The 27,603-nt window shown below is 44.6% G+C and overlaps 1 protein-coding gene across 9 annotated transcripts in view; it reads right to left on the bottom strand.

The window, feature by feature from the left end:
• The window catches only part of LIMCH1 (LIM and calponin homology domains 1), a 213,496-nt gene that overhangs the window by 103,608 nt on the left and 82,285 nt on the right, over window positions 1-27,603 (bottom strand). For all 9 annotated transcript variants that reach the window (XM_077934316.1, XM_077934317.1, XM_077934319.1 and 6 more), the window contains one exon: window positions 13,279-13,348. In XM_077934316.1, coding sequence (XP_077790442.1) covers window positions 13,279-13,348 — 70 coding nt within the window. The remainder of the gene's footprint in view (window positions 1-13,278; window positions 13,349-27,603) is intronic.

The raw sequence follows: 27,603 nt of genomic DNA, 5'->3' as shown, positions 1-27,603 counted from the left end.
TTTCCCTAGAAAAAGAGGTACTGCGATTCACCTTGTTCTCTTATAATGGCAACAGCGCCCACCTGAGCTAATAGCCCAAATTTATGAACAGCTTCACACTTTCACAGCCTGTGCTAGAATAAAAAAGAAGGGGGGAGGGTAAATGTCCCTGGTATCTTCTGGGGAAGGGAAGGGTGGGAATTAAAACCTACAGGAAATTCTGGCATTTGTACTCATGTTACTTTGTAAAAGGGCTTTTCTGTGCCGGAAGTGAGGTCCGGTGAGTTCCCGCTGAAAAAAAGCCCTGCACATAGCAATCATTAATCCTTAGCCATCAAAGCATGGATGCTTCCCCCACATGTAACACAACATTTAGATTATCAATTAGAATCATAGAGTTGGAATGCAAGAATCTTTTTGCCCAACATGGGGTTCGAACCCCCAACCCTGAGGTTAAGAGTCTCATGTCCTACCAACTGAGCTATCCTATTAGTGCTATATTTTCTTTAACGCTCCTGCTATATCCAGGGCTACAACTCATGAGCAGATAAGTCTGAGGTGTCCATCCATTGCCAAGCAACCTTTTACTTTAGCATCATGTCAGGAAGCTACTCATCAATTTGCTCCGGGGATTGTGATCAAGTAAATGGTGTGAGAAGACAGAGAGGTCTGGTGTAAGGTTCCTGATACGACAAAGACATTAAAGCCTCCTGATGAAAGTCACATTTCTGTGGGGTCTTCCCCTATGAAATTCCAGTGGGGAAGCAGCAAAAGCAAAGGACCGATAGCATTGTCCCCTTCCCCTTGCTAAGGGGCTAGGAAAGTAGTTTAGGAGGAGAGGGCAGGTGGACAGAAGGAGATGTACAAAGGTGCAAAATTGGACAGGCAACACAATTTCTAGTTACTCTTCTTTTCCTTCGTTTGCTTTTCTTTTTAGTCATCCTTCACGTGTGCACAGATAAAAGCTTTCTCAAAGTAGCCATGCATTTGCTGACATGAAGATTAAGCAGCATTAAGCAGCTAATAGTCCAAATTTAGGAACAGCTTCGCACTTTCACAGCCTGTGCTGCAACAAAAAAGAAAGGGGGGGAATGTCCCTGGTATCTTTTGGAGAAGGGAAGGGAAGGGTGGGAATTAAAACCTACAGGAAATTCTGGCATTTCTACTCCATGTAACTTTGTAAAAGGGCTTTTCTGGGCTCATATCCATTATGAAAAAAAGACTGGGACCAAGAAAGAAATTTGCTTTGAGGAGTTTTTCTGACAAGGCTCCTTTTCTGTTCAAAACAGCTGCTGTCAGATGACTCAATGATTCCCCCCTTTTCTCATTTATTTCCATAAGCTGAGTCCTAAGCAACAGTGAAAGGCACTGGCCACAATCCAGCACTAGGTTAGTTAAATAAATGGGATTTAAGTATGCATAACCATATGCTAGATTGCAGCCATTTTATTTTCTCAGCGCAGGGCTGTATTCCATGCTTAACCTTAAAAAAAACCAGCAACAACTCTTGCTATCTGGTTTGTGCAAACTGGGCATATTTTCACACCTATTCTTACTTTGAATTTAATTCTACTTTCAAATGTAACTTTTTTAAAAAATTATGAAAGCTGTTTGGTAACGTGGGGTTGGAGAGGGAAATGTAGAAAGAAAAGGGGCTGGGGGCAAGCAAAATCAGCAAAAGAGTTTTAACACAAGTCTCTTTTGCTGCTGTTTATTTGTAAAGAGCGAAAAAGAGTGAGGGGGAGAGAATACCAATTAGAAATGAGCCAGGACAGAACAATGGCTGCCTGCAAATGCCAGTTAGCAAACCTGGAGGCCTGCCTTGGGAATGTGCACTCCTGCCCCAAATGTACGACCCCTTCCCAGGAGAAAATCTCCCCTCCTTTCTTAACACCCACCTCAAACCACTGTTAACATCAATGCCGACAAACTACTTACAGACCCTCCAAGTCCCTATTTCCCAGGGACGCTCCTGATTTAGAGAAGCCGTCCCGGTTTCTCATTTGATCCCAGAATGTCCTGCTTTTCCTTAGGAAGTAATAATAATAAAAATAATTAATAATAATTTAGTGCAATCAAGTGTTTAAAACAGTACAGCGTTAAATATTAAAAACTTCTCTGAACAGGGCTGCCTTCATTTGTCTTTTAAAGATAGGATAGCTGCTTATTTCCTTGACATCTGAAGGGAGGGTGTTCCACAGGGTGGGCACCACTACCAAGAAGGCCCTCTGTCTGGTTCCCTGTAACCTCACCGCCAGAAGGCCCTCGGCGCTGGATCTCAGTGTCCGGGCTGAACGATGGGGGTGGAGACGCTCCTTCAGGTATAAGGACCGAGGCCGTTTAGGGCTTTAAAGGTCAGCACCAACACTTTGAATTGTGCTCAGAAACGTACTGGGAGCCAATGCAGATCTCTCAGGACCGGTGTTATGTGGTCCCGGCGGCCGCTCCCAGTCACCAGTCTAGCTGCCGCATTCTGGATTAATTGCAGTTTCCGGGTCACCTTCAAAGGTAGCCCCACGTAGAGCGCATTGCAGTAGTCCAAGCGAGAGAAAACCAGAGCATGCACCACTCTGGCGAGAGAGTCTGCAGGCAGGTAGGGTCTCAGCCTGCGTACCAGATGGAGCTAGTAGACAGCCGCCCTGGACACGGAATTAACCTGCGCCACCATGGACAGCTGTGAGTCCAAAATGACTCCCATATTTTCCATATTTTCACTGGAGAAATGTTGGCGGGTACGGAGTTATCCAACCCCTGAGCTGTCTGAAGGGAATCCTGTATGGGGAAGTTTTATTTAATGTTTAATGTTTTATTATGTTTTTATATGTGTTGGAAGCTGCCCAGAGTGGCTGGGGCAACCCAGTAAGATGTGTGGGGTATAAATAGTACAATTATCATTATGGAATGGGACGTCCCTATTTTAATCAGAGAAATGTTGGAGGGTATGTAATTATAGTTGGTAGAGGGGATGTTGCTCTAGGGAAGAGAGGATCCATTGGGTCTGTATTCCCAAGACTGGCTTCAGATCTGTTAAAAGTGTGGCTAGCCAAGCTACAATCATTATGGAAAACTCCAACAGGGATCCAACCATGGTCTACACAGCTGGTATCACACCTGCAAGAATAAGATATTACCAAGAACTGTGCTGTTGCAGATAAAGACAGATTTTGTGTACACAAAAGATCCTGGGGAAAGGGAGTCGATGATAAGGGCAATTTAGTTCCTTTATCTTTCCAGAACCATACACAAGGATAAATATAAGCCACGAGGGTTAAGTTAGGATTTGCAAACAAATGAAGCGGGCATTCATATATCACGTCATCTTTCCTTATCTAATGTCAACTTGAATGGCAGCAATGGGCAAATACAGAGCGTTCAATTGTCACAACTCATCTGGGGGTTCCACCCCCTTCAGAACCCAGATGCTACACAGCAAGCTTTTCTGAATGTTTATATTAATGACAAAAAAAAAATGAGGACGGTGGTACCTTGTGGACCCAATATTGCGGGTAGTAATGGTGAATGCTTTAAAAAGAAGCATCCTTTTTTTAGCACTGAGCACCGGGCAGGAAAGCCATCCTGCAGGAAAGTAGTTTAACCCCAAAAGCAGGTTCATCTTACTGGTCGCTGAAGGTGCAACTCCTGCTGCATCAAATGCATTTGTGTCAAATCCTACAAAACCGCAACAAATTTTTCAGCAATGCCAAATGCATTTTCACCAGCACAACAAGGATTATTTCCACTTTCCAGAAAACAGTAAACAAGAGCGAGGTGCAGCTCAATGAAACTGCAGGCTCTTCCAATATACGAAACCATGGGACTCTCCAGAAGTTGTTGAACTCCCGTTCCCATCGATCGTCAGGAATGATGGGTGATGCAGTGCAACTTGAGGGCCACAGATTCCTAACCCTGCACACAATTAAAGGTTTGCTTTAACTGACACCATTCACCGTTCACAGAGGCAAAACTGCCTGTCAACTCTTGCTATAGTTGCTGTAGTCCTCTGAGCTCAAGACTTTCAGAAAGAAAGGATCCCACTATTAGGTATGTTTTTAATTCCAATCCAAAGAGAAATAAGCAAAGAAAGCTTTTTTCCTGAATACTTCTGCCCTTTTCATGCAATAGCCCCTAAGTACGAACACACAACTTACAGCTCAACCGAAGAACGAAGAAAGATCCCTCTCTGAAGGCTGCTCGTCTCTCCAAGAGCCATAATTCAAATGGAAACAGGATGGGGAAATGGAATGGACAATAAATCTGTGAGATGAGTCCAGAGAAGTCCGATATAAAATGAGCAGGCACACGTACAAAACAGAAACTCATTTGGGAATGGGATGTGCTTTAACCCCTTCCCTTCCAGAAAGCTCTGTTCCAACTACAGCTGTCCAAGCCTTGTTCCAGCACCCAGGGCCCTGACCGCAGTTTAGGCTTTCGAGTCCAATTTTGAGAGGTTAGCTCCAAGGTCAGGCCATAGGAAATAACCGGTTAGCTATGACAAGAGTCTACACCGCAGAAGCCACAGCCAACTGTTGCAACACAGTGGTAGAGATGTTTCGACATTCCATCTTCACTCTCGGTCTGCAAAAGTGCTGGGGGGATATCAATGTGCACAGAATACCATGATTGTCTCTTACGTGGTTTTCAGGAGGAGGCTAGGAGAGTCCTCTTATGCCCTTCCTTGCATAACTGCCCTGGAAGCAGGCTGGCAGCATCCTGAATCTTGAGTTATCTGATGGGAGGCAGTGATGGCCACTGTTAAGTTGTGGGTGAACATATCAGACGACACAGCGATTCTTCAAACAGCTCTGGTTTATTCATAGGCCAGAACAGAACTGAACTGAAGGGTTCAGTCAGCCTGCTTATATAGAGCTCCAGTACAACGTAACTGTAACAACCTTCTGTAACTATCCAATCACTGAACGTCACTTTCGATCCCTTATTTGCATATGTGGACCTGAGTGAAAACTATCTACAGTACCCCCCTGCTGGCCCAGGGTGAGAACTTCAGTACATAACAGCCACCAACATGGATGTCTTTAAAATAGACAAATATGCAAAACGGGCAAATCAATGGACAAGAGGGCTATCCAAGTCTCCGAGCCTTGATGGTTATGCTCTTCCTCCAAAGTCAGGGGCAGTAATGTTGCCAGAAACCACAGGAAGCAAAAGGGCTCTTGGGCTCGAATCTGCCTTGTGGGTTTGTCACCGGCTGGCCACTGTGAGAACAGGGATGTTAATTTAGATGGGCCATTGGTCTGATCCAGCAGACACTTCTTGTGTCCTTACGTTCCCGCACTCCACATTATCCCCTACAACTCCCTCATGGAATGAATTCTGGGAGGCCAAACAATCGCTTCCATAGGGACTCAGAGACAACACTCTGATGCTGATGCTGATGATAATAATATTAATAATAACAATAATTTTATTTATATCCCACCCTCCCCAGCCGAAGTTGGGTTCAGAGCAGCTAACAACAGTAAAAATAACACAGTTTACATAACATCACAATCAATTAATTGAAATACATTCTAAAATCAATTCAATTCTAGAGTCAAATTAATGGCAACCATTGGGCTAGAGTTCTATGAGGATTACAGAAGGATGGGGTCAGACTGTGCCTTGGCCAAAGGCCTGGTGAAACAGCTCTGCCTTGCAGGCCCTGTGGAAAGATGTCAAGTCCCACAGGGCCCTAGTCTCTTGTGACAGAGCGTTCCACCAGATCGGGGCCACGGCCGAAAAAGCCCTGGCTCTGGTTGAGGCCAGCCTAACCTCCCTGTGGCCCGGGATCTCCAAGATGTTTTATTTGAAGACCGTAATGTCCTCTGAGGGACAGACCAGGAGAGGCGGTCCCATAGGTATAAGGGTCCTAGGCTGTATAGGGCTTTAAAGGTTAAAACCAGCACCTTAAACCTGATTCTGTACTCCACCGGAGCCAGTGAAGCTGGTATAGCACCGGGTGAATGTGATCCCTCTCCATTTATCAGGGACCACAGGGCTGCACCCAGAACCCCAAAGTTTGGCATGAAGATACTCTAGGCCCCAGCAGCCGAATTATACCAAGTTTCATTAAGAATGGAAAAGGAAGAGAGAAGGACAAAATGGAGAAAGCAGAATATGGAAAATAAAAAGAGCTCTTTAGCTCAGACCTACTTATGCTGACGCAGGTGCCGCTGTGGGTTAAACCACAGAGCCTAGGACTTGCCGATCAAAAGGTCGGCGGTTCGAATCCCCGCAACGGGGTGAGCTCCTGTTGCTTGGTCCCTGCTCCTGCCAACCTAGCAGTTTGAAAGCACGTCAAAGGGCAAGTAGATAAATAGGTACCACTCCAGCGGGAACGTAAACAGCGTTTTCGTGGGCTGCTCTGGTTCGCCAGAAGCGGCTTAGTCATGTTGGCCACATGACCCGGAAGCTGTACGCCGGCTCCCTGGGCCAATAAAGCGAGATGAGCGCCACAACCCCAGAGTCGGTCATGACTGGACCTAATGGTCAGGGGTCCTTTTACCTTTACCTTACTTATGCTGACCTAGTAATTTACAGACAGGTGTGTGGTCTCCTTGTGAGTAACACAGCATAGGTGGTCAGTTGCTGGGTTTCTGTTTATTGATGAGGAAAAAGCAATGCTGAGCTGACGAAGGTAAGGATCACATTCCCCTGTTTTAAATGCTTACTATCCACATTGGGTTGAGTGACAGCCGACACGCTTCTTAAGCCAATCAGAGCACAGAGCACGTTTGCCAGGTAACCCATGTGACACCTTTTCAAGCATTATGGGGAGGGTGCACACTACCTGTGGGAAGGGAAAGATGACTATTGCCGATGGACATTGCCACCCAGATTTCTCAACTTTCTGGCCTACAATATCCTGTGCTTGTGGGGCTCCCCCCCCATCAACACTTAACAGTAACAGAAGGAAGTGTGGAGTGAAAGCAGAAACCATTGCCCTGACAAACTGTGAAGAAATCCACTTTGAGGATGTTTAACAGTTAAAGAAAAACCAAAGAAATCATTATTTCTTTGCAAAACAATGGATATTCCAAATGCAGCTAAAATAAATCTGCTTTATGCCAGCATGGCTCCCTTTTAAAAACAGAAAACAAAATCCCTGATGATTTGCCAGCACCTACACCCATGCAAATTCTTCACATTTCTTATTATTTTTCTTTGTCATGCAAATGTATTCCACTGTGAAATACAAACAGAGCTCTCGCTTTTCTCACAGAAAAATTCCACTTATTTTTGGAACGAGAGTTTAACCAATTTAACTGCATTTATTTAACATTTGACACACAAACACACGGAGTCTGCAAGTATCTTCGGCTCGCTGCGTCCAAAGCCAGACCCCGCAGCCCTTTCTGCTCCAAGTGACACTTGCAAGCTGAGACAGGGCAGGTGGCCTTAAGATAAAAGGGTCTTCTCAGCGGTGGCCCCTTTCAGATGGAATGTCTTCCCCATCAAGGCTCAGGTGGCACCTCCTTCATGACCTGTTTTATTCTCACATGCTATTCTTTTTTATTATCACAAACCTGATGCCTTTATTATACCAGATCTTCACGTGGCTGCTTTATTATGGAGTTGTTAGGTTTGTACTCCTTGCTACTTGGCGTACGACCTTCTAGCCCCATCGCTCTTTCGGAATTAGGGCTTTAGGTTTGGGTAGCTTCGCTGGTTAGCGCATGGTGCTGAGAATGCCAAGGTTGCAGGTTTGATCCCCATTTAGGACAACTGCATATTCCCGCATTGCAGGAGGTTGGATTGGATGATTCTGAGGGTCTCTTCCAAACTCTACAATTCTATGATTCTATGATTTACAGAACTGTATCCTTACTGATTTTGTTGTTTTACATTGTTTTTAACTGTGGGTGATACCTGATATTGTTTTATTGCTGCACAGAATTGTATTTTTGTTGATTTGGCTATTTTGAGTTTTTTAAACACACGCACACACAGTCGTACCTTGGAAGTCGAATGGATTCCATTCTGGAAGTCGGTTCGACTTCCAAAATGTTCAGAAACCAAAGCGCTTTGGTTTCCGATTGGCTGCAGGAAGGTCCTGCAGCCAATCGGAAGCCGTGCTTTGGTTTCCGAACGTTTTGGAAATCGAACGGACTGCAGCCAATCGGAAGCCACGGAAGCCCTGTTGGACGTTCAGCTTCCAAAAGAACGTTCAAAAACCAGAACAGTCACTTCTGGGTTTCGATCGTTTGGGAGCTTTGTTCAGGAGCCAAGGCATTTGAGATCCAAGGTATGACTTTATATATAGTTCACATTTTTGTTTATTATTAAGATTAATATTATTAGGAACCCACCAGTTAAGCAGAGGCCCCATGATGGGCTACATAATATAAACCCCCCCCAAAAAAAACCATTATAAAATCACAATGAAACATAAAAAAGCAGCAGCAAATCATTGAGGCAGTAGAGGGTGTGGCTCAATTTTTAAAAAAAGAATCACTTCACCTCAACACTTGAAAATGTAGGACACTTTTTCTATGGTTGCCTCTAGACCAGAGAAAGGAAACCTGTCGCCCTCTATTGGTTGTTGGACTCCAACGCCCATCATCCCTGACCACTGGCCATGCTGCCTGGGGCAACCATGGAAAAAGTGTCCCACATTTCCCTGCTCCTTGAACTACATTTGGCAACGGCACCATGAGCATGGCCTCCGCAGCTGATCTGAGGTTCAAGGAGGTCACTATTCAGAACAGACCCAACGAAGTCAATGGACTTGCACAACTATTTCATTGGGTCTATATGGAGTGTGACTAATGCTGCCCTATATTTCTTGTTCAGCGCCTGGAGAATGACAATTATTGGACAACTGACAGAGCTTTAAAAACAGTAATATATATATTAGAACAAGACTCCAAAAGACAGGCAGTTCTCACTCCTATAACATGGTTTCTACCAAGTTCCTGTAGATTCCCAAGCCAAAATAAACTTCCTAAGAAAATAATCTAATAAGCATCCAGTTTTCCAGGAAACTGTTCTTTATCATCCATTTTGCTACAGTTCTCTTTCTTGTAGGGTTGCAGTCATTTACGAAACATTTGAGCATTTTTATAGAGAACTTTCTTTCCCTGACTTCTATACACAAACTCTTTCTAAAGCAAGTCTGCAAGCCAATATTGCTCTCTTCATTAGGGTTGAAACCAAGAGCCAAAAAGCGCCGTGAGCCAGAGTGCAGCTATAGTTCAGCCATTCGGTTTCGCCTTCCCCAATTTCCTACTATTATTTCTGACTCCTTTTTCACACACCCTCTGAGGCAAATGTCTGAAATTCCCATAGGGATAGCGTTAAGGAACTGAAGTAATGCTACAAACGCCACTCAACCCCAGTCAAACAAAAGATAAGCCCAAAATAAGTTCATTCTTTTTCTCTCACAGTGACACTATTCAGAGACAGGAAGGAAATTTGAGGAGAAAAAGAGAGAGCCTTCCTACAGAAATGCTGCCTTGAGACTTCAAAGCTACGATAGCCATTTGCCCCCAGAGTGACACATCATGTCTATACATTCGCTTAAAAAAATAAAGCGAATAAAGAAATTCTACACCATGGGGAACACGCAAGGTGATGGATTCTCTCTATACACTGGTACCTCGGGTTAAGTACTTAATTCGTTCCGGAGGTCCGTTCTTAACCTGAAACTGTTCTTAACCTGAAGCACCACTTTAGCTAATGGGGCCTCCTGCTGCTGCCGCACCGCCAGAGCACGATTTCTGTTCTCATTCTGAAGCAAAGTTCTTAACCCGAGGTACTATTTCTGGGCTAGCGGAGTCTGTAACCTGAAGCGTCTGTAACCTGAAGCGTATGTAACCCGAGGTATCACTGTACTGTGAGATACCAGCAGCCGCTCAAAACAAAACAGGTCACATGTCAGTCCTTTATACATTAACAGGAACAAGCAGATCCAACAACCAATAAATAACTAGCACAGAATCACAGAACTGGAGAGTTGGAATTATTATTATTATTATTATTATTATTATTATTATTATTATTATTAATACCCCGCCCATCTAGCTGGGTCCCCCCAGCCACTCTGGGCGGCTTCCAATAAAACACTAATATACAATAACCTATTAAACATAGAGCGCATTGCAGTAGTAGAGCGCATTGCAGTAGTCCAAGCGAGAGAAAACCAGAGCATGCAACACTCTTGTGAGACAGTCCGCGGCCAGGTAGGGTCTCAGCCTGCGTACCAGATGGAGCTGATAAACTGCTGCCCTGGACACAGAATTGACCTGTGCCTCCATGGACAGCTGTGAGTCCAGAATGACTCCCAGGCTGTGCACCTGGTCCTTCAGGGGCACAGTTACCCCATTCAGGACCAGGGAATCTTCTAGTTCAACCCTCTGCAATGCAAGAATCTCAGCTGAAGCTTCCATGACAGATGTCCATCCGACCTCTGCTTTAAGACTTCCAGTGAAGGAGAGTCCACTACCTTCCAAGGTAGACATTTCCATTTTTCAACAGCTCTTGCTGTCAGAAAGTTCTTTAAAACATATTGCATATGCATGCACTTAAAGCTCTTGTAATAACTACCACCATTTGTAAGCATTCTGCACTAATCAAAGCTGCTGATTCTTTAAAAGCTTTGCACAAAGAGCAAATTATGGGATCCATTTCCCCATTCCCACCCAAATGGTGCAATGAACCACATTTAAAAACTCCTTTAAGAAACAGTGCATGACTGAGAAGAAATTGCCATGTATTCATGCACTGTATGACAAGCGTGCACTGCTGGCTACAGATTTGTGCTTTTTCAAGCAAGTTTTCAGAAAGCTTCCAGAAGAGACATCCAGATTTCGGCAAAGCCAATGTCTAGAGTTTAGAAAAAATCAACCCACGTTTGGGAGTCAAAAAACACTGGCTTTCCACTCCATTTCCACACAGTGAGTCATGCATATTCCTTTCCAGTATGTTCACCCTAGTGATTATAGACTGCTACACCAAGCCAATTGTAGATTATATAATAAACAAGATCTCATGCTAGATAAAGAAAGAAGTGTCCCACAGGTGCATCAAACCATTAGCATAGAAAGAGGCACATCTGCGAATATACTGTTTGGATTATTTATTTCCCTAGACACATTGCATAGAATACTTGGAGCAAAGGAAGATTCTACAGTTAGAATTTCTACTCAGTTGATATTCTTAATACGCCAATAGCAGATGGGAAGGTTGATCTCTTCCCCTCGGGAATCATCATCTTCTTCTTCTTTGGCGATCACTCATAGCCAAGTAAGATGGTCTTCCATGAACATGGTCTTAACAGTGAGTCCATAAGTGAATGTGGAGACCAGTTCTGGGTCCACACATCCTTCCACAGTGGAGACATAAGTTTCCAGGTAGGAGTTGATCACGGTGAGAGTTTGCCAAACGTGTCTTCCTCTTAGCTTGTTTCTCTCTTTCGTCCTGAGTTCATGCTTCTTCAAAGTCCATAACACCCTTGATAAAGGCTGTTCTCCAATTGGAGCACTCGCAGGTCCATGTTTCCCAGTTATCAGTGTTTATACAACATTTGTTGACATTTGCCTCAAGAGCCTTTTTAAACCACTTTTGCTGTCCATCGGTATTTTGCTTTCCATTCTTGAGTTGGGAATAGAGTACAGTAGTTGCTTTGGAAGATGATAATCAGGCATCTGAACAACATCCAAAGCCCTAAGCCCCAACGTGATAGGATGGTTGCATACCTGTATGTCCGCTACAAAGCTTCAGGAAGGTATAATATGCAGTAGACACACCTCAAATTTTCCGCAGCCAATTGCATCTGCTTTCTCCAACTGTTCACTCAACCACGTTTCTCTTGGCCAGGCTCCATGGGGCAAAGTAAGAGAGATATGGTTGATGGAGAGACGTGATTGGCGAGGAGGAGGACAATAGTTTCGAGGGCTGGAAAAGGGTTCAGTTTCATTTTCCTGCTACAAAATCTGCGTTCCAAGACCTGTGTCATGCAACCACTGTGTCTGTCTCGGAACACAGGTCCTTACAACTTCATCCATCTTCCTTGATATCCTCCTTAAGCAAAATGGATGGCTGCTCCTTCATGTCTCATGCCCACTCTCAACTTTACGTTCTATCAACATATCAGCCCAGATGCCTTTCACGCTGTGCTGCTCCGTGTCTGCTTCCCAATCCTAAAGTTATCCTGTTGAAATGACATCATATTCGCCATAGCAATGCTACTGCATCAGGCAGAGCAAAAATGTATAAACCTTGAAATGCATCTACTATTCTCTCTATAGCCCTGTTCAGGCATCCTTGTCTGACATTTGGAGTACACCTCCTGACCCCAGATGATTGCTACCAGGTAGGAGAAAACCAAATGGCCAGTTCCAATTTGCCTAGTGGAAAAAATCCCTACCTAGCCCCAACAACATGGCGACCGACAACTGCCATAGCAAGGTCAAATCAGAGCAACGCATTAGAAGAGAGTGGGTAGGTAGGGTGATCCAACAAAGAGGCGAGCAAGAGGGAACCATCTGGCTGTGCCGCGATTAAATGGCCTGCAGCCACTCCCACCCTGCTGGCTGATTGGCTGGGGCTGTCCCTCAACACAGGTGACGCGGCTGGCCATGACATAGGGATGAGGTGGTGGACCTCCACCCCCACGCCGGAAAACTATTGAGGCACGGCCACCTGTGCACAACATCGCCCACCGATATAGAGGTGAGCAGATTTGGAGTACACCTCCTGACCCCAGGCAATGATTTCCACCAACAATTTCCGACTTCCTACCCCATGCATTTGCTGTATGTGTGAATGGAGTGTACCTGAACAGGGCTCTAACTGGGAAAGGTTGTTCCACTGCCTTTGTTTTTCGAAAAATCAGTAGAACCACCACATTATTCTTCAGTAAATGGTCAATCATTTAAACAAACAATAGGTCAAGATACAGTTTCCTAAATAAGCAAAAATAATAATTAATTGTGTAACATATAAAGAAGGATATAGCCTCTGCTAAATTTAGCTCTATGACACAGTTTTCTTAGAAGTGACTTTTACTGAAGATGCAGGAGGAATCAGGGTGCACTCAAAATAAAAACGGGACCCTGGGTGCAGTGCATTCAAAAAGTCCAAAGCAGTCATATATATATTTTTAAAATACTCTGTGATTTAAAATGTTCAGATCCTAATCGGAATGCATCCCAAGAGATTCATAAATAGCAATGTGAATCTTCACTACCGCTGCACACATTTAATAAGGCAGGTATGCTTGCATTACTCTGGAGAAAACGGCCACCACAACACCAGGATGTAAACAAGACAACCAAAACGTCTCAGCCACAAGATACTTACCAGTCCTGCAATGGGAGTTGGCAGTCTGTTGATCTTTTTGACCAAACCAGGCTTTATGGAATTCAGCAACCTGTCACGAGAAAGGAGTGTGTCAGATGAAGGATCAGTCAGAAGACTCAACTTGCAAATTGCTTTCTCCCGGTCGGTGAGAACACTTAACGCAGCAGGGAAACCTTGAGACTATTAACTTGGGACAAAAATTACGTAAGCCTGCAAGCGCTATTGTTTTAAGTTCAGATCTGTCAAGAGCTTCAAGCTGCAGTGCGTACTTAAGTGGAGGCCTGAGGAATTTGAGGCATGGATTCAACCTGTACACAACTGGCTGGCTCTGGTCAAAGAAGGGGAACGCAGTGAGACTGGCCACACTTGAGCTGATTTATACCAGCAGGCCAGAAGGTCATGTGATTCCCTGACCCCTATAAAATAGGGAGCAATCAGGAGTCCTTGATCTTCCCACTACAGACTGCCTTCACCTCACTCCCTGCCTGCCTTTCCCTTGCCTCACCCTCAATTCAACTTTTAAAAGGAACTGAAGGGACGTTGGCGCAAGAAAAAAGAGTGAGGAAGGGATACCAGTGCTGATTTTCTAGAAAAAAGAGGTGCCAGAACTTACCGTGAACAAACTCCCTCATTCTTTTTCAATTGAAGCCAGCGTGCTCAAGTCACTGAAAACCTCCACTGTCACATCTGTGATGTCAATGTGACATCAAAGCACCGTGGGACCTGCAACAAGGGTGTATGTGTGGATTTGATCAGCACTGCATGTGGCTCAACGGCTGTGTGGGAGAGAGGAACCACTGGCTTTTGCTCAACAGCGTGATATCTGCCATCCTAGGCCTTCTCCTAATCCTACTCATTGCTTTCTGCATTTATGTGGAGTTCTTCCTTGACCCCATGAGGCTGCGCACAGACCAGCACTTTGAAGGCCAGAAGAACCTGACAGATGTGTGGTTTGTGCTCCCATTGAGACACAAGGACCTGCCATTTTGGGGCGATGTAGCAGGACTGGTGAACCTGTAGCCCCTCAAATGTTGTTGGACTACAAGGCCCATCATCCCCCAACCTTGCTGACTGGGGCTGATGGAAATCTCACAACAACTGAAGGATCACAGGTTCCCCATTCCAGATCTGCATGTTCCCTTCATAACAAACTGGAACAGTTGATGCATGCCACAATGTGTAGCGCTGGGTCCGACGGTGGATTATGAATTCTCTCCCCACAGAATTCATGGCACGACGGTGGACACTGCCAAAGGTTGCAATGCCTGCATGGAGAGAATTCATCCCACAGAGATCATTTCTGGATTTTTCCACAGGTGACATTTGGACGAGACATCTGATCAGCGTTCTGGTCACCTCCCAACTGGGACTACTCTTGAAGGCTGCTCAGGAGCTGAACTCAATTGAAGCAGAATATGGCTGCCAGAATATTAGCCCTAAGATGCTTGGTACCCATATATCTAGAAGAGCGCATCTCACTGTATTAGCCTGCCAGTGCCTTAAAAGACGCATTTATACACCTGAGCCTTTTAGGAGTTTCAGCCTTGATTGCTTAACCCACTCAGCAGTTGACTGCTTTTAGCTGCCTTAATTTGATTATCATTACATTTATTTTTTTTAAAAAAAGGTTAGATTGTTGCTATATGGTTGTTTTGTTTGTTGCACCCCGCCTTGGTTTTGCCATGGATGAAGGGCTATAAATATTTTAAATAAATAAAGGGGAGAAACGACAAGGAGGTGTGGCCAAGAAATTGACAAGGAATGAGGAGGCAAAAGAATGGGAAGGATGAAGGAAAAAAACATCGGGTGTGTCTCTAAAAATGAAGGTGGAATGAAATGGCCATTGTTAAAGAGATTTCAAAGCTTAAGTTCTCAGAGAGAGAGAGACTGCGGGCTTAATATCCCTTTGAGCCAAATTCCCAAGATCACAGAGTCATTTTTCAGTCTATGGAAGGTTTAGGTTTGTCTAGCAGCTAGCTCCTACCCCAGAAATAAATTTCTAAATCCTGAGCCCCTGATTACCACTATTGGTTTTTTTCCACTCATTTATCAGTTGGTGGGGGGAGGTGTTTCTGATGTCAGCCACTCTACATCAGATCTTAGTTTCCCTTACCTTTAAAATATCGAGTCCCAACACCTTTATCTAAGTCACTGATGGGAGGTATGAATGGGGAAATATCAAGCATAATAATAACAACAGTAATCATTTGGGATTTGGATGTGATGAAGACCTTCAGGGTATTTTCCTTCCATTCCCAGCACCTAACCATCATGGCTCACAACTCGAGTGAGCAGCATAACAGGATTGTGAGAATGTGTGATCTGCCGATCAAGCAGCTGCTAACACTACAAGTGATGTGTGTGGAAGATCCCTTAGATCCAGGGATCCCCCCCCCCACCAGCTGGAATTCACTGGACTGCTGTTCCAGCACCTCTCAGGTGGGCGCCATTGCCATTATAACAGAACAAGGGAGGCGTTCATGTGAGTTCTGGCACCTCTTTTTTCTAGAAAAATTAGGTCCCTTAATTTCCCAGTAGTGATGTATGGAAGTGAGAGCTGGACCATAAAGAAGGCTGGTCACCAAAGAATTGATGCTTTTGAATTATGGTGCTGGAGGAGACTCTTGAGAGTCCCATGGACTGCAAGAAGATCAAACCTATCCATTCTTAAGGAAATCAGCCCTGAGTGCTCACTGGAAGGACAAATCATGAAGCTGAGGCTGCAATACTTTGGCCACCTCATGAGAAGAGAAGACTCCCTGGAAAAGACCCTGATGTTGGGAAAGATTGAGGGCACAAGGAGAAGGGGACGACAGAAGACGACATGGTTGGACAGTGTTCTCGAAGCTACCAGCATGAGTTTGACCAAACTGTGGGAGGCAGTGGAAGACAGGAGTGTCTGGCGTGCTCTGGTCCATGGGGTCATGAGGAGTCGGACATGACTAAACGACTAAACAACAACAAGACCCCTTAAAAAACCGAAAGGGAAAGATTTCACAGTAGCTTCCAAAATAATAAAGCTTACCAGGGCCTGAAGAGTTTGGGTAATTTCCCAGATCTATGTGAGTTAACAACCAAATGGCTTGGGTCTACTCAAGCTTAACATTTGCAGACAATTTGCATGTAATGTCTGTGTGGCACACCCATGCGCCAGATGTAGGAAAGAGAAGACCAGTGTGCGGGTCCCCTCATTACATATAACTTTTATGCACATATTTTAATTGAATTGGGCCAGGGATATTATAGTTCGGGAGACTCAAGTGGGGATTCCCACGCCCCATGTTGATTAACACACCCATTATGCAAAAGCGAAGAAGCAAACCATGAGAACTGGCATCTTCCCAGTTTCATGCTATCAGCTGACAGCTGCAATGAGCACACCTACTATAATTCAGTACACACGGGGCTATGTACTCTGCACTAGAAGTATTAACCCAATGGCTCCAAAAGCTGCGCACCAAGAAAAACATGGTTACTTCTGTAACCTGTTTAAAGCAAGAAAACACTGTGCATTGTGATTCTGGTTTTGATCATGATGGGGAGGGGAAATGGGAATAGACAAAATTGTGGAGAATAAGGCTACTAGTTCTGTGTGTTGGACTAGCACATGAGTGGGCAAACTAAGGCCTGGGGGCCGGATACAGCCCGCATACAGTGTGTTTTTACATGAGTAGAATGTGTGCTTTTACTTACCGTATTTTTCACCCTATAGGACGCACTTTTTCCCCTCCAAAAATGAAGGGGAAATCTGGGTGCGTCCTATGGGGCGAATGCAGGCTTTCGCTGAAGACTTCGCGGACCTCTCAGCAAGCAGCGGGAGCGCTCCCGCTGCTTGTGGAGAGTTGCCTGCATCCCGAAGCCTGCGCACGCTGAGATCAGCGCGTCCAGGCTTCGCGGACCTCTCCGCAAGCAGCGGGAGCGCTCCTGCTGCTTGCGGAGAGTTGCCGGCATGCCGAAGCCTGCGAGCACTGAGATCAGCGTGTCCAGGCTTCGCGGACCTCTCCGCAAGCAGCGGGAGCGCTCCCACTGCTTGGGAGAGTTGCCGGCATGCGCTGGGCTCCCACGGCTTGCAGAGAGCTGCCTGTTTGGGGGCTGGGGTCGGGGGAAGCTCGGGCCTCCCCCGCCCCAGCCCCGCGCCTGGGGGGGAAAATATTTTTTTCCCCTTTATTCCCCCCCCCCAAAAAAAACTAGATGCGCCTTATGGGACGGTGCGTCCTATAGGGCGAAAAATGCATCTCTGGGTTTTTTGTGGGGCATAGGAATTCGTTTATGTATATTTTTTCCAAAATATAATCCGGCCCCCCCACAAAGTCTGAGGGACAGTGGACCAGCCCCCTGCTGAAAAAGTTTGCTGACCCCTGTAGCATCTGGGAAACCGGGATTCAAATGCCCTCTCAGCCATGAAGCTCCTGGGGTGAACTTGGGCCAGCCACTGTCAATCTCAGCCTAACCTACTTCACAGGCTTGTCGTGAGGATAAAAATGGAGAGAGGGAGAGCCATGTACACCACCTCAAGCTCCTTGAATTTGATTGCGCTCATGTCCTACGTAGAATAATAAAACCATAGAATTGTACAGTTGGAAGGGACCACATCTAGTCCAACCCCCTGCAATGCAGGATTCTTTTTGCCCGACGTGGGATTCGAACCCACAACCTTGAGAGTCTCATGCTCTGCTGACTGAGCTATTCTGCAGGCTTTGCCTAGGCATCTGGCTGGGCACTGTGGAAAATAAGATTCTGGGTTTTAGTCTAAACTAGCAATGTCTTTTTCTTATGTACCCAGTGATATTTTTCTATTAAAAAAATATATTTAGGGGCACTCTCATTTTGCTACTTATACTGAAATACTGCCCCTCAGTGAGGCCAAACTTATATTCACAAAATGTTTAGGGGCATGCGTACTGCTGCACCCCCCCCCCCAAAAAAGGTACCATATGTACCTACTCTATACACTGAAGCCCAATGTCCTACTGGAAATCTCAGACTTGGCTTCTAGGATTTCGGCAAGCATAGACTTTCAGAGTCAGTGCCTTCAGCCATAAGGACTAGAAACCTCCTTTAAAAAAAAAAAAAAAGAACTGCTAAAGGTCCTCATGAAGCACATCCACATTCTGTGCTTCTTCTGAACTCCTGCACAATTGTGGCACACACACACAAAATTAAGGATATTATTCACTGTTGTGTCTTGAACATCCAAAATCCAGAGTGCAGTGTTCTGTAGAATCAAAGGGGGCCAGGAATTCTGATTATTGAAACATAAGGTTAAAATTAATCAGATAGTATTTTCTAGTTTAATCCAATCTCGGACCCAAGTAACGTGCAGCTTCATAATATAGTTTGAAATCTGGAAGGGAGAAACCTCCTCTGTCTTTAATATCTGTAAATATTTTATGTTTTATCCTTGGTTTCTTTCCTTTCCATATAAATTTTGAGATATCCTTTTGCCATTTTTTGAAGCATGATGTGTTACTTATTACCAGTATTGACTGAAACAAAAATAACATTTTTGGCAATGTGTTTATCTTAATGGCTACAATTCTGCCTAATCATGATAAGTTCATTCTTCCCCATATACCTAGATTTCATTTTATTTCGTTCCAACCCTTTTCATAGTTGTCTTTATATATGTTGTCTTTATATATGTTTGCAAGTGGTAGAGCCTGTTCCCCTAGTATTTAAACATTTTTCTTCCAGGCCAGCATAATGACAACGATACCAAGTAATATTTCCCTGACTTAAGAATTTCCAGAGTTAATGCGGATACTTCCTCTCACTGCCTAAATTTTCCACACTGGAAAATATTGAAGAAAGGGGTACAGGGAGGGGGAGAGAGAGAGAGTGCAGAATTTTAAGGATGCACAAACTATGAAACTTGATTGCAGGATTTCCCCCTGCATTCCAGGCGTACGCACAAAAGCGAATCCTGGGGGTCTTAATGCAAACGCCAAATGTCAGAAGCTGCTTGAAATAAATCTTTTAAAAATGTTTGCATTGGCCCCATTGAAGGTTAAGGAAGAGGTGAAGGGGAAGAGAGAGGAAAGGATCTGGGCTTGCAGTGGGAGGAAATGAAAAATGTGGTTAGACCACCACTATTAATGATTAGGGACCCAAGCTTATGAGGAAGAGGAAGACAGCAAAGAAAAACCTCTCCCTATTCAGTTCTTTGCCTGAGGCATCAGAATAGAGCTGCTATTCTTTGTCATCTTTCTTTCAATGCAGGCTGGCTTTTTTAAAAAATAAAATAAAAATACTTGTTTATTCACTGAAAGCAGTAAACTAAAATTTAAGAGTCTTCTGTGTGGTCTTGCAACATTTAAGTCAAATAGAAACTAAAGCAAATTGGACCCTTCAGACGCAAATAACACAAGGTTTACTTCCTACAGAAAATATAATAATACAACAAACATGCAGAGGGCAAACACTGGTGCCTTGACTTCAAAAAGGGCTGACAGGTGAGGTCACTGTTAGGTTCTGTGCTGTCGTAAGGAGAGGCATGGGCTGCAAAGACCCAGATTCAAATCTCCATTTGTCCATAAAGCGCACTGGGTGATCCAAGCCAGTTACTCCCCCCCCCCTCTCTCTGAAAAAAACCCTAATCTTGTAAAAAAGCCTTAGCCCAGCAGCATGCAGAGGGTCCTAGATTTAATCTCAGGTAACAATTTTTCCCTGCCAACCTAGCAGTTCAAAAGCACGTCAAAGTGCAAGTAGATAAATAGGTACCGCTCCGGCGGGAAGGTAAACGGCGTTTCCGTGGGCTGCTCTGGTTCGCCAGAAGCGGCTTAGTCATGCTGGCCACATGACCCAGAAGCTGTATGCCAGCTCCCTCGGCCAATAAAGCGAGATGAGTCGGCCACGACTGGACCTAATGGTCAGGGGTCCCTTTACCTTTAACTAATTTTTATTTTATTTATTTATTGAATTTGTATACCGCCCTAAACCCGAAGGTCTCAGGGCGGTTCACAGAACAAAATCAGAATATAAAACCACAAAATATATAATCAAAAAAAAAAAAAACAACAACCCAATAACCCCCCAGCAACCCAATAACTAGGGCCAGGGCTGGGAAATGAAGCCCCAGACAGCTGCTTCTAATAAGTGTAGATAATACTAAGCTACATCTGTAAGGGAGACACAGAAATCTAAATAAAGACTATTATTTGTGGCACGGTATCCCTTTACGTGCATTTATTTTTGTTTCAGATTTGTCATGGCCAATAGCTAGCACAATAAAGTTATTTGGTTTGGATTGGATACTAAGCTACATCGATCAATGATGTGACTCAGTGTAAGGCAACTATCTATGTTCCTAATGTAACCCCACATGACTGTACTGAGAGAATAAAAAGACATATTCACTGCCCTCAGGTACCTGGACAAAAATGTGGGAAAATATATTAACAAAGGCAACTTCAAAAAGTTTACTTGACAAAAGGTAAGTTCTTTCTCTGCAGGATTTATATGGGGGGTGGGGTAAAGAAAGAAGTACAACTAGGTTCAAATATTCTTATTCTTTCTCCCATGTAAAAATGCACGAGATTTCCGTCTTAGGCCTGCTGTGACACAGATGGCGCTGAGGTCTAAACCACTGAGCCTCTTGGGCTTGTCAATCAGAAAGTTGGTGGTTTGAATCCCCATGATGGGGTGAGCTCCCGTTGCTCTGTCCCAGCTCCTGCCAACCTAGCAATTTGAAAGCACACTGGTGCAAGTAGATAAATAGGTACCACTGAGTTGGGAAGGTAAACAGCGTTTCAGTGCACTCTGGCATCCGTAGAAGCGGTTTAGTCATGCTGGCCACATGACCCGGAAAGTTGTCAGTGGGCAAACGCTGGCTCCCTCAGCCTGAAAGCGAGATGAGTGCCGCAACCCCATATTCGCCTTTGACGGGACTTAACCACCCAGGGGTCCTTTACCTTTACCTAGGCCTGTTGTACAGAAAAAATGCACAACAGAAGTTCCCTTGCGGCTTTTGGGGCAGTGTGGTGACTTCTGAAACTGACCAGAATTTCAAAAGCAGAGGGGTCTGCCATTCAAAGTGGGGGGGGGGGGGAGGTCACACATTCCAGTAAGCATGTCCGAGTCCTTGTGGGATCCCAGCTTTCGACAAAAGTTATCCCTTTCCTCTAGCTATATTATGTAGAAGGTTATTCCGGCTGCAACTTTGCATAGCTCTCACTTGATGCACTACCTTCTACTTGTCGCTTTGGTCACGACCCCATACCGAACTATAATATTTGTTCCTCATTACATCTTGAACAATAAAAACATGGCAGGTTGCGACTCCGGCCTGATACAAAAACAGCCTCCCATGTCCCTGCCTGAACTTAGATCTCTGTCCTTAATGAGACTCGACGTCTCCCTCCAGGCTAGACACAAGCCAAATCCGAGAAGCCGATAATGGTTTGGCATTAGAATATACAGCACTGTAAACCACAGGAAATCACTAGCCTTTTGTCACATTGTGGCATGGGTCACTCACATTCATTCCATAAAGGCAAAATACCTGATTTTGTGTGTGTGTGTGTGTGTGTGTGTGTGTGTGTGTGTGTGTGTGTTTATGCACTCACAAAGCAAAAACAACAAACTCCCCTAGCTGCATAAGTACATCGCAGTGCTATTGTTAATCTTAGGCAGTGACTAATTAACCAATTAAGTACGGTAATAATAATAATAAATTTTTATTTATGCCCTGCCCTTCCCGGTTCAAAAACCAGGCTCAGGGCAGCTAACAACAAATTTAAAACATTTAACTGATGCAACAAAAAAACAGCATAACATACAGTATAAAACGTGAATAACAATAAATTCAGAATTCAAAAACCAATTTAGGGGGGAAATCCATCCAATAAACATTAGATGATCACCAGGGCTAGCTGGCTAAATTAGTCCTCTTTCGGCCAGTGCGCAGACCAGGGGAGAATTAGCTGTGGGGTCTCAGAGTGGGTAATCGTCATAAAAGGGGGGGGGGGAGGAAGGAAGGGGAATAAAAGATCAGGCTAAGTTCAAGCTGAAAGCCAGGCGGAATAGCTCTGTCTTACAGGCCCTGCGGAAGGAAGTTACCGTAAATCCTGCAGGGCCCTGGTCTCATGGGACAGAGCATTCCACCAGGTCGGAGCCATCACTGAGAAGGCCCTGGCCCTGGTGGAGGATATACACTTTATCACCAAATAAACTTAAAACTCCCATGAATGACCGGGAAAGCCTTTCAAAGTTGGGAGTACTTGCAAAATTATTACATCCAAGCGATCAGCACACCAAATGCACACTTAGCACATCTTGGAAAGCAAATGCCATTTTGGATTCTGTAGTTGGTTCCAAAAACCAGTTTCTCTCACAACTGATATGACCCCAAATGAATAAACTGTGGCAATATCTTCCGCCCTGTAGTGACGTTTGGAGCATTGAAGAGGAAAATGATAGGACACAATAGAGACATAAACATAGAACTGATCATCTCTGGCATTATTTGAAAGATAGGATACCAAACCACTGGGGTATTAGCTAGCTCCTCCACTTCCCATTCGCACTGATTCATAAAATCCATTAAAAAACAAGTATCATAGCCCTCACTGTCATAATCACTTCCTTTACACTGTACAAGCCATAAGATCTTACAAGGAAGGTTTCTTTCCAGAGAAGAGGAAGATAGAATACTTTACTTTAAAACTTACAGCTGCACCTACTGGTTTTTGTAATTCAAGCAAGACTTTAAATTGGCCATTTGTTTCTGCTCATTCCAATCTCTCTGAATTCTCATTTTTAAAGGGTGTTGCTAAAAGGGGTGTTTTGATCACTTCTTTAACGCCTTTTAAAGAGACTACTCGGTATTAACAGAGAATTACTGCTTTAAAACAAACGGTTGCAATTGCAAACAGCTGCTCAAACATTTTCCAGCAGGTCCGGTCCGTCTAGCTGCAGCAGTTGGGCAGGCAAAACTGACAACAGTGGTTAGACTAGATTGCCACAATACTACAGAATGGTCTTCTGCACAGATCAGCCTGCCCTGTGCCGCTTCCGGAACTATAGTCTAGAGATTGGTATGCGCTTGTAATGTACATGGAAGGGAACAACAACGAATAGGCCAGACCTTTCCCTGACAAAGGGGTGTTTACTGAGACAGTAAAGTAAAAGGGTCAGAATACTTGTTGCAGAAAGGAGCAAGGAGGGTGAAGAAGAAGAAGAAGAAGAAGAAGAAGAAGAAGAGTAGTAGTAGTAGTAGTAGTAGTTTGGATTTGATATCCCGCTTTATTTACCCGAAGGAGTCTCAAAGCGGCTAACAATCTCCTTTCCCTTCCTCCCCCACAACAAACACTCTGTGAGGTGAGTGGGGCTGAGAGACTTCAGAGAAGTGTGACTGGCCCAAGGTCACCCAGCAGCTGCATGTGGAAGAGCGGGGAAGCGAACCCAGTTCACCAGATTACAAGTCTACCGCTCTTAACCACTACACAGGGAGCCAAGAGTGGATGCACTGTGATGTTTTGACATCTGGGGAAATGAGAGGAATAAAGCCATAGAACCTGGAAAGCTAGAAAGATGGAGAGGGGCAATACTACCTAGTTCCCCCTCCCCACAACTTGAAATGCATATTCCTTAGCCTTTTTCCTAATTGTTATTATTATTATTATTATTTTAAATATCCAACATTACAGTCAATATTGTTATAGATTGGGAGGGGGAAACCCCCCAAGCCTAGAAATTAATAAATGGTGGGATTTTGATTATCTGTGATGCGAAAGGAGAAATACAAGCTGCAGAGGAACTCCTGAGCTAGCCTATGCAGAACAACCTGGCCCAGCTAGGGCCATTAGGAAACAATACAGGGCAATGCTGTCCTACCCCCCCCCCCTTGCCCTGAGGTGTAAACAGAGACTGGGGGTTTGGAAGGTTACCACTGTAACTGGGTGTGAGTTGTCAGGAAAAGAGTGTGTTTGGAGCAAGGTGTTCTGAGAAGAAGAAGGGAGAAGAAAGACTGGGATCCATCTTGGGCAGGCTGGCTGAAGGCTGGCTGTGAGAGATGCCTTACCAGGCATGGCCAAACTTGACCCTCCAGCTGTTTTGGGCCTACAACTCCCATCATCCCTAGCTAATAGGACCAGTGGTCAGGGTTGTAGTCCCAAAACAGCTGGAGGGCCAAGTTTGGCCATGCCTGTCTTAGACTCTAGGGCTGCACTGCTATGGGGGACAAGCCCCTCTTGAAACAACCAGGCTGTAAAATCCAGATTCCCTCTATGCAGACTGAAGGTGTAAACAGGTGAATAAACCTATTTCTTAAATCTATGACAGTCTCAATTCTACACAGGAACACAGACCCTGGGTGAGTGCCTGGAATCTTGCAGAGAGCGGGAGGTGGCACACGACTTTTGTAACAATACTTTTATTACACTAATGCAATCACAGCAATATTATTCTATGCTCCTTCTAATTTAGAAAAGCGAAAGAAGAACAGTTATGTTGACCAGGAGCAGGAAAGAGCACCGTGTGTGGCACCAATACATGAAGTAAGTGAAACTACAAACTGAAGTTTGGGAGAGAGTTTGATGCGGAGAAGTCATTTTCCCAAACGTCCATCCGCAATGTTCTGCACAGCAATGTGAGAAGTGAGCAGGGGGAGTCTAGGCTTCATACATGCCACTATTGATTGAGGAAAACACAGGAAAAGAAGTGTTGGCTCAACTGCAGCATGAAGAAAACCAGCAAGGCTCTGGGTGCCTGCAATCTGTTCTACAGCACCACTAACTTAAGCAAAACTAAAAAGGAACTCAATGGGAATTGCCTCTTATTCTGGCACACAAAGACAGCTCCTGCAAAAAAATTGCTTTACGCAGTATTAGTCAATCCAAACCACTGTGCCAGAAGCCATGAAATCACTCCTTCAAAAAAACGAAAGAGCTTAGCGCCTGAGCACAGCTGCATTAGCAATTGAAACGAGTAATGTTATGAAAAACAGAAGTGTTGCTTTAAACCCAAAAAGAAGAACGGCTACTCAAAAACGGTTTTCACACTTTCAGATCTATGGCATACTTCCTTTTACCCAGTCTGTTACTATAATACGCACATTCCTTTCCAAGTCACCATGTACACATATTTTTGTTGAAGACAGATTTGATGAGAGACTCGTGTATTATGTACTGAGATATCTGGACCACAGAATGGAACGTAATAGTAAGAACCATCTCTTCAACTTTCCCTTACACTGAAAAGTTTCAACAGAAGCAAGTTGCAGGTGTATTAAACCTGGCTGCATATACTTTGGCCAGCCTTCAATTAGTCTGAGCACCCGCAAACCCAAACCAGCTTGCTTTTAGCTGGGAAAAGAGCTTCAAAATACCACGCTCCATTTTAATCTTTCTTCAAGTCCCTTCAGATTTCCCTCATGCACACCAGTTGCAAACAAGACATCGCTTTCCATCTCTCAGTGCAGTGAAAACAAAGCACGATCTGGTCTAATCAGGGGTATATATATATATTTTTAAAGCCTCTAACAGTGAAACAGGAAGCGCATATATCACACAAACAAACGAGAACATCAAAGTGAAGCAAACCACAAAATAAGCACAAGTGAATATAGTTTTAATATAAATTACTCTGCAATTGTTAAAGTCATAGATCATTTGAACTTGGGGTTACAAGTGACATACTTTTTTGAGGCCTACATTTGAGACAGCAAATGTGCCTTTCCTTTCTGGTAACACTATCACAATCATACAACGGAGGGAGGGACATCTCTTACATGCCCATAATAGCTGTATGAATACTTTAATCTCCCCAGCATCATAACCTCTGGAATGTTCTTTCTCAACAGGATTCAGTCTGCCCCTCATTTTGTCCTCAGGGTTCAAGAATATGAAATCTATGAGCCTTACATGGAAGGGGAGCACTTATCCATACCTAGACGCCACATGCACGAGTTTTGCTGAGAAAATCAACCAGTTTAAAACCAGACATGCACCATTTTTTACTGGGGTGAGGCACATGTTGCTATTTTCTAACGTTGCTAACTGTAGCAAAGCACAAAATGGTAAGTTGCTTTTAATGCTGTGAAGGTAGGTAAAGGTAAAGGACCCCTGGACGGTTCAGTCCAGTCAAAGGAAACTATGGGATGTGGCGCTCATCTCCGCTTTTCCGAGGGAGTTGGCGTTTGTCCACAGACAGCTTTCTGGGTCATATGGCCAGCATGGCTAAACTGCTTCTGGTGCAACAGGACACTGTGACAGGTGGCAGAGCGCACAGAAACGCCATTTACCTTCCCGCCACAGTGGTACCTATTTATCTACTTGCACTGGTGTGCTTTTGAACTGCTAGGTTGGCAGGAGCCGGGACAGAGCAATGGGAGCTTACCCCGTCGCACGGACTTGAACTGCCCACCTTCCAATCGGCAAGGAAAGATAGGTGACTGGAGTTAGACAGATGCCACCGATTGTGCACACAGCCCCACCCATTTCTGCTCCAGACAGGAAATGGTGGGGTTCTTACAGGTTTGACCCTGCGTGACTCCAATTACCTCAGCAATGCAATGGTCAAACCACTTCCCAGACATGTCCCTGGGAAAGGGGAGGCAACCGAACACAATTGCCAAGATGCTCTCTGTCCACCTCTGCACTTAAATGATAGGGTTTGCTTGTCAAGGTTGCCAGATGGCTGACTGAGGAACACTAGACCCCGGGCCAGCAGGATTCACAAGAGGCGATCACACTCACGCCAGAGTGCAACGGAACAATCTCCACCAGGGTAAGTCAGGTCTGTGAACCTCATTGGTCAGACAAAGGGTATTTGCAAGCAAGCAAGGCATTTCCCCCCCTCTTCTTTTGTACTAAAGGTCCACAAATTGGTTAGACTGGGATTAATAGGGCAACATGAGCTGAGCGGTAACTTAATTCCCTGTTAATTAAGCACTTTTCTACCAAAGGCACTATTAGGCAAGGACGAAATGTACGACTAGAGACAGAGAAAACATAAAAGCTGCAAGACAAGCCACACCTCTAGTTTTCAAATAGAGTTTTCAGTTCGTCATGCACGTATTTGGTAACACGGGGAAGTACAGTGACGGACACATCCTTATGGACTTTTATATCCAACCCTTCTTCCAAGGAGCTCAAAGTAGCATGCATGACTTTTTCCTTACAACAACTTTATGAGGTAGGTTAGAGAGCTGTGAGAGAACTATGAAGTTCACTGGGTGACCATGGGCCTTAGGTCACTCTCAGCCACCCTAATCTACCTCAAAAGTAGTGGTCTAAACCACTGAGCCTCTTGGGCTTGCTGATCAGGAGGTCAGCAGTTCGAATCCCCATGACAGGGTGAGCTCCTGTTGCTCTGTCCCAGCTTCTG

This window comes from Podarcis muralis, chromosome 9 (genome assembly GCF_964188315.1).
Source record: "Podarcis muralis chromosome 9, rPodMur119.hap1.1, whole genome shotgun sequence".
Lineage (NCBI taxonomy): Eukaryota > Metazoa > Chordata > Lepidosauria > Squamata > Lacertidae > Podarcis > Podarcis muralis.
This window is presented reverse-complemented; position numbering and strand designations above follow the sequence as displayed.